Raw genomic sequence first — 13,719 nt, forward strand, 5'->3', positions numbered from 1 at the left:
ACAGAAAAGTTAGAAGTAACAAACCATTTTCAACCCTGTAGGGAGTAGAACAGAATAGACAGTGAAATACTATCTCAGGGTGTTAAGTGTATTTTACAAAGGAAGCTGAAGTTGAAAAAGATGAAGACATAAAATTATCCAAATACCTAGAACAAATGTTTTGTAACGAGACTGAAGAATTCAACTTACTTAGGTATTGTGTTAGAAAGCTATGACTTGGATCCATTCATCCCCATGTGTAAACATGTAATATTTTCATACCCCTAAAACATAAAATTTGTGTGAATGTGCAATCAGAAGAGCATGCAGCACTTGCCTGTTGATGTCTTTTCACGAAACTCTTCAAGCTTCATCAGAGTTGCTGATGTCAACTGCTCTAAATGGACATCTTTTGGAGGCCTGAAGAAATCCACTAAGCTATTTATTGTCATCTGTTAAAACAAAAAAAAAATACACATAATATTTACTATTAAGATTTTTTTATATTTATACCTTATTAAAATATTTACTTACAGCATCATACACTATTTCCAGTGGCTGTGATTCTATTCTAAGCCTCTGATCTGCTTTCTCATCCAAAGGATTAGTCTCAAACATTATGCTTAAGAGTGAGGTACTCTCATCTGAATACACCGTTCGAGAAGATAGGAGGCAGGGTGTACACTTTTCTCGGGACATGCCTGTAACTTCAAGTGAGGTAACTTTTGTTTCGAATCTGTAAAGAAAGGTAAGCAGCATGTTCGTATATAATATCCATCTAGCTAGATACAATTAGATGACAAGAGTATAAGGAATAAGCTGGGAAAAAAACAAAAAGGGCAAAAACTGAACAAAAAAAAACGTATCACTACCCTACTTCAAATATAAATAGCATTTCTAAGCATATAAGACATATACCCATGTGCTAACTGTCTTTCATTTCATTATCTTCTGTGTCTATTAGCCACTGCTAAGAAAAGGGGACCAAGTTGTTCACTTCACACACTTTTCATTAGGACAGGTGTCAGCACAGGAAAGAGACATGCAAACTGGAATTCTGTATTATCAGCTCTGGAATTAGATGCCACAGCTTATTCTGCGGAACAGAAATAGAGCACAGAGAGAAGGGTTCCAGTGCAGAGAAATAAAAGAAACACCACTAGCACACAACATTAACAGTCTCATTACTCTGAGGAAGTATTAGTTAGGTGCTGGATTTACGTTCTTTCACTACCATGCTTACCTCTAACAGCTTTCAACAAAATATCTTCATCTCCCAACACTTAAAAGAAAGTTTCAATGTAAAATTATAATATTCTCTTTCCTTTTTCTCAGTATAATGCATTAGTAGGACTATTTAGATGAGCAGGGGAATAAACAGAAAAGCTGCAAGCAAGATTTAAATTAGGCATAGAACTCCATAAGACCAATAGTAACTTAATATCAAAAGAGAAGGGACAAGGTTTAAAGCAGGAAAGCTATATTTTTAAGTCATTAAATTTGAAATGAAAGTAAAATATTACATACTGCTGCTTTTCATCATCTACTGTGAGCACAAAAACAAGCCAAAATCATCTGTTACAGCCTTCGTCTGCAAATCTAAAGGCTCAACTGAAAGCTCAAGAACCTTCAATCATGTTAAATGCCTATATACATGTACAAGATCACCTTACTATACAAGTGGTTACAAGATCAGATACTCACATAAAGTTTCAAAAGGAGTTAATAGTCACTTTTCAAAGCAAGAAATGAGTTAGTAAATGGCTTTCTTGTATGAAACAATGCTAAACTGAAAAAAAGGAGAAAATCTGTAGTGGCACAAAATAGTCTGAAGCCAGAGAGAACTTTAAATCATAGAAACTGTATCCATCTGCATATACTTCATCCATCAGTTGCAGAATGATTCTGCTGCTAAACTGCACAAGAAAAGACAGTGAAATATGGAAGTTAAAAATCATAGCAGAGTCTTAAAATGTTTATTAGCCATCATCAACGTTTCATAGAGAGCAAAACCAGTCTGACAAAGAAAGTTCACCTTATTGCTTGTGCGCCTGGTCGCTGGGTAAATACTGTACTCAAGCCAGCTAATGCAAATTCTACCAGCTCGGGACTTTGCTTGCTTTCCCTTATTGATATAGACATGCTTAGTAACTTCACAGAAAACTTCATGGCTTCATACTAGATATGAAGGAAAAACAACAGTGGATCACAAATACAGTTTATGAAGAGATGAAAACCATAAATACCGGTTTGATACTATGTTTCTGGTGCTATAAATAACTTATAGCTGGTATAAAAGTCATTCCAAATTAGTTATTACGAAAAGGCAGGGTTATAGAAGAGTTTATTATGCTTACAAACATGACTGGTGTCTCTACACCACATTTTGAGTTAAAAGGCCTCTCATGTAGACCTGGAAGGTGTCCACTGTACCATACATGGTACCTCACATAAAAACTACTTAGACTGTTTCTGAATGGTTCAAACTGTTGCTCTTACTCACTATAGTCCTTTATTCACCTCTTCTCTTATATAACCTACTCTACTTCATAACTAATCTACTCTACCTCATGTACTATCACTCATATTTAAGATCCCGGAGAATCTCTCGGCGTGCTATCTTAAAAAAAAAAACAAACAAAAAAAACCCTCAAAATTGTAAGAGGGTATGAAGCATTTCATAACTTAAATACCAATGTATTACTTTATATGATTTTATTTAACTTTAGTAAGCAAAATTTCTTTTTGAACTTTCTCATAATATCCAAAGTAAGCTATACAACCACCTTCCAAAAACTACACAAAGCCAGACTGCAGTAACTTAGGTAAGAAGTGTCAGAGTAGTATTCAAATATAAAGACAGCTTTAAGTAATTTTAAGGGTGATTATTTCTGTACACTTTTGTTAGCAGACAAAGCTACCAATTGTTTGGGATCACAGCTGGTTTTGACTCACCGATTTTGGAAGGGTTGGATCCACAGCTGTTTCACTATATCCAATTGCTGCATAAAGTTTAGCCTTCTCTTCAAGTGTCATCAGCTCTTCAAGACCTGTCACATTGCAGGAGGTTAGTTAAACTCAGCACGGGTATCTCAAAAATGAAAATACTGTTATATACTTTCCAGTAGCTCTGTAACTTACAGCAGATACCATTAATATTGTCCTAAATCCAAGCAAAATCTCTGCAGTTTAAATTACCTGAGTGTCCTAAAGCATGCTTTAAAATGCAGCTATACTTTTATTGTGACCTACACTATTTCCAAGCCTGCTAAGCAACAGAAGCAACTTTTTCGATTTACTTTGTGTTTCACAACCTTCACTAGGTGTCCAGTATGTACTTAAGTGATTCAAACTCTAATACACCGTATGAAATAACCAAATTATAAAACAAATGGAAGTAAAATTATGTTGCACTAACTGCTACTGTTTTACAGCACTTTCTTCAAGTACCCATACACACTACCCTATGCAGACAAACGCGAAAACTGCAGCAGAAGAATGCACAAAGACAGCTCAGAGAGACTTTTGAAGGAACTGTAAGGTAGCTCTGTAACATGCAATTAACAACTTTATCAGCGAAAAAAAGGCAAAGAGTAAATGCAAATGTCAATAATATGACAGCCCAAATATTAAACAAATGCAATGTTCCATTGCTAGGGACACATTATTCTAAAAGTAATTTCTAGCTGGGGGGGGGAGGGGGGGAACACCAGAAAAAAAAAAACAAACAACACTAAGTGAACATACTTGAACCTTTTACTTCTTGGTTTTGTTCCTGCTTTTTTTCACCTGACCAGTTCCATATCCAACTAAACCAGCCACCAGAGTTTTCATCATCTTGTTTCACTCCTGGTCTGTAGATTTTTAATCCAGCCTTAGCTGCCTGAAAATTAAGAAATTTTCAAACAAGTAATTTTTGTAAGAAAATTATAGACTCAAGACTTGCTCTAACACATGAAAACATCATCAATCATCAAGAAAAGCAACATCTTATTTTTTATTTTTTGTTTAATAACTTTTTCAAGTACACAGTGCATCATCATACTAATTCTCACTTGCCTAAAACCAACCAACCACCTTTATTAACAAAAAAAGCAAGCAAAAAGCAGCAGCTGATTTATAGTCAATAAATGTTTCTTACATAGCAGATTTTTTCTTTAGCTCTCACCACACAAAAAAAAAGGAAAAAGTGCACAATATTAGACTGTGCTCTACACTACAACAGTGCAATTATAAGGAATCATTAAAAATACATACATAAGCAATTAAATAGCCAGCACAGGCCAAATTTTAAATGATCCCTTTATTTTTCATTTCAAGATAGATGTCCAAAGCAATAATAAAAAAAAAAAAAATTACTCTTGTAATACAGTACTTACTCTAAGGAATACAGAAAACTGCTTCTGGACCTGATATATGCAGCTGTAACAGCAACGAAGCACTCCCTCCTCCCACATCCACTATTTCAACAACCAGGGACATCCTGTCTGATGCCAATGATTATTCCAATACTGGGTCCTCCAAGAAGTGCAAACTACATCCAGATTTGAGCACTGAAAGCTTGGCAAAAGGGACAGCAAATGACCATCAAGTGATCTAAGAGACAGAGGAGTCCTCAAACTGTAGTGGACTAAACAAACCAATTTTTTTTTCTTCATGACTACTATGATCCAGAAAGACAAACACTTGCAGATAAGCCCTGAATTTAGAGATGCTCCAGTAATTGTGATACCCAAAGTGAGTGAGACAGAGATCCCTTCTCAGCATTGAAAAAGCCCAAGACCTTTCTGCAGCACAACTAGGGAAAACAGCTGGCTATAAATCAGAATTTTAAAGGGACTTGTCACATCTATCCACCTACAGGCCAATGGAAATCACCATAAAAAAGTAAAGGCTTCTGAACTGATGCTGTTGATTCAGCCCAGAGAGATGATGCAGATGTCATTTAAACACAAGGCCTCAAAAAATTTGAACAAAATTCTACAAAGTACTCTTTATCCAGGATACCAAGTCATTAAGCAGATGTTACAGTGAACAGTTCAAGGAAAGAATGGACAGAGCGTTAGAAACAATGGCTGTTAAACCCTTGAAATCAGAGGTTTCTAGGACACCAAAGAGCTGGCGTTGAAGAACTACTACCATGGAAAAAAAGTAGTGACGCTCAAATCTATGATTCTCATTGTGTCTGAGGCAGCAGCTGACACTAGAGTCTAAGGTAAGAGAGGCTACATAGAGAAGGGAGGGCAACTGTACTTCTGCAAGGATGAAGAAAACATTTGTGTAGTACTGGAACCAAAGATATTTCCTTAAGAAATCTTGATGAGCTTTCCCTGTCCTCCATTTACAACAGTTTAGTAATGAATACAGTCACAGTCTGTGGAATTATTCGCGAGGTAAACTGTTTTCACTAAAAGAAAGGGAGAACATCACCCTGTATTCCAATTAAGGTGAATCACCTGTAAAGTCTTCTCTAGATTGAGAGCACAAAATTTCTCCAACACAGACATGACACTTGGCTCACTGAAGTTGGTGTGTTGTACTAGTGATAAAGATCATAAAGTGGCATAATGTAATATGGAATGGGATATATAAGGAATATAATATGGAATGGAATATATATGGAATGGAATATAATGCTCTTGCTACAAAGTTCCCAGAAAATCAGATGGTACAGTGTTCGCAAGTGTGAGCTGTAGGCATTTTAATTTCTAAGTCTACAGAAAAGAAAGCCTTAGAAATTCAACTGCAAGGTATGTTTTTAAGAAAATAAAAATGCTTAACAGTAGGATCCTTTATCTGTCTTTACTCGGCCCATGTCTAAAGGGTGCTCCTTTAATTTTCTAGTAGACTCAAGGCTAGCTGTCAGGATACCAAGCTAGTGGCAGATTTGCCTCTTACAAGTCCTTTGAGACCTGGTAACAATGAGAGGGCTTCTGACTGATAGATTGAGGTAGAACACAGTTTAGAATCACTGACTGATTTCAATACTTGGAAATAAATTCAGAGTTAGCTAGCAGACCCTGTAAGATGCTTTTCTAACACTTTTCAAATACAAGGCTTTTTTAAAAGCCCAAACAAATGAAAATACATTTGCTTGCAACCTATCATAAGCATTACAGAAACCTATCTAAAACTCAGGACGGGAAAGCAGTCGGGAATGCAGCATGGTCACACTGGAGAAAAGACGAATAAAACTAGACAGGAAATACTCTGGGATCTCTGTCACCTTGCAAAAAGTAGGAGGAAGAAGATAAAACCAAAGAAACTATGTGTCACAACATAAAAACATACAAAAATCAAGCACGAACTAAAACAAGCAAACAAAAAAAAAGAATCCCAAAAACTTCTGGTGAAAAGCACACCAGGTCAGCCAAGCATCTGAAAGGGAGAGACATGAACCTGTCTTCTGGTTCTGTAAAAGTCTGAATTAAAATCATACAAGCATCCAAATGTGGTTGTATATACAGACAACTAGAAGGAAAAATCATATTCATATATTGCTGTTTAGAGTTTTGGTTTAGAACCACCATATCTATCACAGCAGCTTTCATGCCATACTTAATATACTCCACACACACAGAGAAGGGAAAAAAAAAAAATCAAGCACTGCCATTAAGAAATTATTGACAATCACGAAGTTTAATTATCAGTATACTATTTCAGATTCTAAATACCGTATTTTGTTTACTTTTAGTCACATTGATAATTAATGGAGAAAGGTGACTGCAGGTTTCAGAAAGCTTATACAGATTTTTACTTCAGTCTCCTGGAATGATGCTCAGGCTAGTACTACACTGAAAATTAAGCAGTATATTAACCTAGGAAAAACAAGGCTAACAACTGTAACTACTCAAGTCACATTGTCTTGTCTAATTGCGATTATCAACTTAAATGTATTCTGCATTTGCTGTATTCCGAATTATTTGCAAACAGTAACAAAAGGTCCACATACTACACATAGAGGTGTTCAGCCTACATAACAAGGTATCAGGAAGAAAGAAATATACTAACAGTCTGGGTTGGAGAGTTGGGGGGGGAAGCCTGAAGCTTTGAGTATAATTGCTTCCAATTTGACTTATGCCATCATACTTTGACTGTATTTTCCACAGTAGATGTTCCTCACCAAAAGTGGAAAGAAATTTATCCCAGATCAGTTATTCTGAGGAAGCAGAATATGCAGCTATTTATTTTTTTCTTAATTACAAGCTGAAACTTACTATGCCTTCCAATAACAAATGGGAAACACAAAGAAAATAGACCTTATGATGCACAACTCTATCACTAAAACTCAAATGCATCTGCCTAAAATCTCCACAACCTTGTGCTGCAGTTATTCTTAGATTCATTTAAATGATGACATTTTACCTCAACTTCTGCTTGTTGCCTTGCTAGAGTGATGTTAAAAATATCCAAGGCCTTTTCAAATTCCTAGAAAGAAGGTGAGAGATTACTTTTTTACAATTTCATTTGGTTACATTTTATGGCTCAGTTTTACAGGGAATGACAGTAAACAACTTTCAGTGCAAGTTAATTTGCTCAAGCTGAAAACTTAAATCTGGAAAAGAAAAGCACATCAGTTTAAGTTTTCCTTCACTGCAGTTACTAATTTAAAAAATTATCTAGTATGTTTATTAATACTATTCACAGGAAAAGGTACTGATGAAGTTGCAAGTTTGGGCACTGAAAGTTTAACTTAGCACTGACTTTTATGAACATATAAACATTTAAGTTTAAGGAAACAGCAAGGAGAACAGTATTTATGCCTTTAATGGAAAAAAGGCTAACCTCCAATAATTTTAGGATTTCTTCATTAGGTTTTTTTGATGTTATCTTTGTTTTATACATCTCTTTATAGCTCTTCACTTGTTTCCTATGATGCCGAATATGTTCCCATGACCACATTTGGAGCTTAGGTTGAACATTTACTTCAAGGATGCCATAAATAACATATTTCCACCTAAAGCAAAGACAAATGAAGTATAGCTCGCATTCATTTTTGTGTATTGAACAGGCACCTAGAGCTATGGAGACTCCCACTAAATACAACTTCAAGTTGTAGAAAGTAAAATCCCTTTTCTAATAATCACACTTCTGATCAACAGAGGAACCCAAAGATTTTATTTTTCTCCACAAAGTTGACTTGATTTCTATTTCATGAAATTAAAAAGCAACCTTCTACAAAAAATGGCCACAAATATGTGTGTGTGAAAGCATATTTGCAAGGAATTTTCTGAAAAGAATCAAATCTCTGCCATCTGTGTTGACAATGTTTGTCTATTTGCAGATAACAGCTATCTACTTGTAATAGTACCTAACATATAACACAGTGTCCTTCATTAAAACAGAGTTAGGATATTAAAATCCAATTGACTTCAGTTTCTGATAATGATCTTTAAGGAAGGCTTTAAAATATCATGTCCCCACCCTTGGTTTGAGATCCTCACCATTTTTTTTTAAACACTCTTAGTTTCAGAAAAACAAAGAAAACCCTTAGTTTCAGAAGGAAGTGAGCTCTAATCTCCTCTGGTGAGAAACAATCACTTGGCAATTATTTCAAATTAATAACTAACAAATTGTTTACAAAGTCTGAGGTAACCTACCATGTCTTGGCATTGTTGTGCAATGGAGCATCAGGTCTGTACTTCCTATATGGCAGATTTCGAGTCATCATATCAATAGACTCAAGAAGCTCCATAACACTGAAGTACTAAAAAAACAAAAAACAACAACAACAACAACAAAAAAATCAAACTGTTATCTTTCTGAGAACAATGTGAATCAAGCTTTTCTTTAAAAAGAAAATAATTTACAAAGAAAAACAAGACTAAGTAAATCGATTCTCTGTTTATTAGAAAATCTCAGACTGCTTTTCTTATTCTTGCAAACTAACATTTTTACCACATTACATCTAACTTCAGAAAAATAGTTTATACCTGTGGCTTGTTGAATTCAACAGTTATATCCTGTAAATTTACATTTAAATCCATTTTTGGTGAGGAAAAGTCAACATCAGATCGAGGATTCATAAGGAGTTTGGCTCTAGCTGAAATTGGGCGGAATACTAAAAAACATAAGTTGACATTAAAAGTGCAATTAAATTATTTAAGACTGCTATAAATGATACATAACGCTTATCAGAGCTAAAGTTATGACAGATTATTAATTTTGAAATCCTAGACTTCATCAACATATCTTTAAATGTAATACAATCTACACTCAATTTCCAGTTTCATTCTGGCAACATCTGTAGAATAAATCCAAGCCCAAGTAAGCATGAAAAAAAATTAATACAGATCCCAGATAAAGCAAATTACATCACATGAAAAAATACTGAGAGCAGAAAGTTTTCATCTGTTCCTCAATTCAGTAATATCAGGCATTCAAAGCCATGTCTAGATCAGCATTTCCACTGTTTCAACAACTGATCTAAGAATAATAATTCATGTATTATTACATTAATTTGCGTAAATCCTATTTTTATCAAATAAAATATCTTTGATTTCAACAGAAATACTGATAGACCATCTACATAGCAAATATTCTAAATTCACTAAGGGGTTCATACAAATGGAAACAGACATTTTTGCAAGATGAAACTATGTTTACAACAATTACTTTTGTTTCATTTTAAGCCCTGTATTTCTTGACGCTTATTTACTTTTAGCTGCACATTTTATATGGTAGCATTTCTATTAATTTTCTCCCTATATTAATTTACTAATCTTAATTTTTCATCCTTCCTATGTGTAAGCATTACGTTTGCATTTGGATCAAATTACAAAAACTTTAGACAACTGATGATGTTTTAACTTATTTTCTTGTAAAATAAAGAGTCAAAACTAACAACTGAAAAAAACAGGTAAGAAATCAGAAGAAATTATTAAATAGTCCCTGGCAAAGCAGGTCTCTGTCAAAGCAAGAGACACAGAAGGCTTCCCTTTCAGGCAAAGGCAGCAAGAAAAGCCAATAAACCTAACAGTGCCCTTTTAAACCCTGGCTATAGTGAACTGAGGACTTGCTTGCTAAAGAACAAGGCACTTCAATGGCCATTCTGCCTTGTAAACAGTTACTAACAATCACACAGACGCACATGAAAAATAAAACCCATGTATTTTCCACACAATGAAAAGTAAATAATCACCATGTTTGAGTGGACCCAATGCAACTTTGGGACTAAAGTAAGCAACACTCAAAGCAATATAATGTGCAATATAGCAACTGTAAAAAATAAAATAATGTTGATGTTTCAAAGTTTTGTGATTACTGTTTCCACCTCTAATGAAAAAAGATACACTTCACATAAGGCAGGTGACCTCAAAAATATTAATCTATTACTCAAACCAATCTGATTCAAAAGACATAAATGATGCACATATTATTGCTAAACTTCTTAAAATAATGAATTACCAGTGAATGTGAACAAGGAGGATTTATGTATGATATTTCATCAGAATGATATATGACTCAAGATTCATATTTTAATCAAAGCCTTTCTAAGGCTACATATAGGGTACAGTATTCACTGTCAGAGAGACAGATATTCCTGCCAAAGAACTAAACTGCACTCCTTACTAAGATTCCTGAGTAACAGCCAAAGTAGCAACCTCTGAGAGGCATTAAAAATTAGAAGCAAGGTATACATGCATTATTACAAATAAAGTACCACTTACCAAAATCATAACCTTCTGGAATCACATTGTGGCTGGCAACTCCATGTTTTAAGTTAACCTACATACACCATGGAGTTAAAAACAAGTTGTGTTTTTATTTCATTATAAAGTTTTAAAACATAAAATGTTAGCCTTTTAATACAGGTTTCAGATAATCCCTCTGATAGTCTAAATCAAAATACTCATCTATGTTTTAAACGGCATGAGACTTCTATTTTTAGCTGATAAAAATCACTAAAAACAGTGAGATTACCACGTATTGTGTGTAATTTTTGTAACTGGCAACGGACATTTTTTTTTTTTTTTAACTTCCTCAGATAGGTGTTGTACTTCCATCATGTAAAAATCTTAAAATTCACTGGTTTTCCTAAAAAAGCTATTAGTAACAAGACAATTCTTGAGGACATTGATTAACATAAATGGAAGCAGAAATGAATGTAAAGCATGCTCTATGCTTCACAGTATGAACTACAATACTAGATACATTATCTCATGCTTTCCTTACCAACGATTCGTCACTACCACCATGGTAGAACATCTCCGATTTCACATTCCAGTAAGCAAAAAGGTTATCCAGTCGTACAAGCTGAAAATACAACAGAACTTATGTATTAATACCTACAAATTTTAGATTCATAATTTGGATTTCATAAAGTGTTGATGAATTAAATATTCAGAACATCCTCTGAACACTCCGCATTCTTTTATTTTAGAGCCCATATAGTGTTTTCTTGATCTTACTTTCTATGGAAGGAACTGTAATTTAGCTTATTTTAGTAACAATTCTTTCTTTATCACACAGTTTATATGGTACCTTGTAGAACAACTTGGCAGTTTCATCATGTAAACATGGATTCCAATTCTGATCTGAGGTCTGGAATGAAATTTAAAAAAAAGTTATTCCAGTAACACATCAACATATTATCATCACCAAAAACAAACCAGAAAAAGAGAGGAACATCATCATAATTAAACCACTCTGAAAATAATGGGTCATTCTTTTAAGTGGAAACTTGATAAGGCTACTTACCCCCCCAAACACACACGTCTAACTACTATGACTGCCAGGCTACACATAAGAACCAAAAGATTCTTTAAAAGTTCTGTTTTCAGTAATGCAATTCTTTTCCTTTACACCAATATTATTTTTTGGCAGGTTCTTCGGAAAGAGATAAACAATGGACTATAAGTTTTTTGTAATTCTAGAAGTAGCATTTTAGCGTGAGCCCAAAAGAAACACTATGTGCTATTACAGTTTTTCAAGAGTGAAATAATATTTTTTTTTATTCACTATGCAAAACTGTTTAAAGGAAGGGCAAATACCTCTTAATGTGCTGGGAACAAGCATTCATAAGACAACTACTTAGTTCAAGAAAGTAACATTTACTTAAGACATTTTAACAGTTACATAGCAAAAACTACTGAATCAGAGCAACTCGGCAGAATAAGCATACTGCTGCTACAAGGTAGTCTTCAAAAAAAAAAAAAAAGTATATAGTCTATGATGACTACTATTAGCACTTCAAAGTGGAGCTTGCAGATCAAAGAACTGAGCTCCAGTTTGAAACAAGATGCCACCCTCTTTCTCCTTTTTCTCCCTTCCCCAATCTCAAGTAATGACTTCCTTTCACAGTGCTCAAGGCAGTTTCAGTAAAATATTCATAGATATTGAAAAACCCCAAACCTGGTATTTGGCAAAAATAAAGTGCAGCAGGCAGAAATATATTAATTTATTCCCAAAAGTCTGTTTTAATGCTAGCATTCAACCTTTAATGGCACCCCACCACAACATTTATGCTGGACTTGATAAACCAAGTAGTTACTGTTGTGGATTGCTCATGATTATAGGCAAACTTTCATTAGATATTATGACACCACAACAGTACACAAAAACATAACTTTCAACATGTTTTTAAGATGAAAAATAAAATTACCTGCAAACTTAGGTTCTGAAGTGAAATCCCAAATGACAAGGGGTTATTCCTATTTGTGATCTAGCAGAGTAGGGGGAAAATATCAAAAAAGGATTACCTTATGCTCTAAGTTTAGATTTGGAAGTAAACAGACAACAATTAAATATATATATATCACAGATCTGACAATTATATCTTATTTTGCCTGACACATGCTTGTAAATATCTTCATGCTTCTGTGCAAGCTTTTAATCAGTCTTCATTTATAAGGTGTTCTGGGGGGTTTTTTAAGACTATGAAATTCCCAGAACTTTACTAGGATTCCCCTGACAGGGAAAGCAACTAGAAGAAATGAAATCAGATGGGTTCCTAATTTCATGTTAGAGTGCAGAACCTCTTATGCTGAGACATACAAAATACTTACATCATCTTCATAGCGAATATGGATGTTGGAAATCTTCACCTGAAGATTTTTGATAACCTGAGTGACTAGTTTTTCCACAAAAGTGTCTTGTTTCTCTTCTTTTGCTTTATCTAAGTTAAAGGAAAATAATATTTTGTTTGCATTAAAGTACTTTAAAAATTACATTAGAGAAAACAAAAACATAAGAGTTTGTATGATATTTAAATTTTCTAACACACTGTACTCTAGTTGTATAGAAATGTCTTTTCAGTATAATCCATAAAAATCATGGTCAGACTAGACAGTTTCAGCTTTATTACTTCCAGCCTGAAGAATCAGGTTGTTCAAAAATATGACTTGTACCCACTGATACTCAAGGCGGCCAATACATATTTCTTGAAAGTACCAGAAGTTAAATTCAAGATTATGAGACTTTACATGTATCAAAGAACAAATTAAACAGAATTTTTAAAAAGGTGTAATTCTTTACTATTAGAAACAAAGTTAAATTGTTTCTTATGAAAGAACAGGAAAATAGCATCAGGCAACATATGACATAAACAATAGTTCAAAAGCCTTATTTACATCAGATCACGTCAAAGCTTGAACCTTTTGATTTTCAGGATGCTTGCTCTTGAATTGATGGCAGCAACAACTAAAAATCTGTGACTAACAGATTTTTAAGTATCAAGAGGAAAACAGGAATCTAAAACACTTTAAGTGACAAATTGAAAGAAATAGCATTATTTTTATT

General features: G+C 34.1%; 1 protein-coding gene across 1 annotated transcript in view; it reads right to left on the bottom strand.

Annotated features, from left to right (window-relative positions):
* The window catches only part of VPS13A (vacuolar protein sorting 13 homolog A), a 110,169-nt gene that overhangs the window by 85,887 nt on the left and 10,563 nt on the right, over positions 1 to 13,719 (bottom strand). Inside the window, exons 6-19 of the mRNA XM_062640956.1 lie at positions 12,987 to 13,096; positions 12,584 to 12,643; positions 11,464 to 11,523; positions 11,155 to 11,235; positions 10,650 to 10,707; positions 8,913 to 9,040; positions 8,580 to 8,686; positions 7,765 to 7,936; positions 7,345 to 7,407; positions 3,727 to 3,862; positions 2,935 to 3,029; positions 2,015 to 2,157; positions 514 to 715; positions 317 to 431 (exon numbers count right to left, since the gene is read on the bottom strand). Of these exons, the coding sequence (XP_062496940.1) occupies positions 317 to 431; positions 514 to 715; positions 2,015 to 2,157; positions 2,935 to 3,029; positions 3,727 to 3,862; positions 7,345 to 7,407; positions 7,765 to 7,936; positions 8,580 to 8,686; positions 8,913 to 9,040; positions 10,650 to 10,707; positions 11,155 to 11,235; positions 11,464 to 11,523; positions 12,584 to 12,643; positions 12,987 to 13,096 (1,530 nt within the window). The remainder of the gene's footprint in view (positions 1 to 316; positions 432 to 513; positions 716 to 2,014; positions 2,158 to 2,934; positions 3,030 to 3,726; positions 3,863 to 7,344; positions 7,408 to 7,764; positions 7,937 to 8,579; positions 8,687 to 8,912; positions 9,041 to 10,649; positions 10,708 to 11,154; positions 11,236 to 11,463; positions 11,524 to 12,583; positions 12,644 to 12,986; positions 13,097 to 13,719) is intronic.

This window comes from Pezoporus occidentalis, unplaced genomic scaffold, assembly GCF_034315485.1.
Source record: "Pezoporus occidentalis ecotype Australia unplaced genomic scaffold, CSIRO_AGI_Poc_V1 ctg117, whole genome shotgun sequence".
NCBI lineage: Eukaryota > Metazoa > Chordata > Aves > Psittaciformes > Psittacidae > Pezoporus > Pezoporus occidentalis.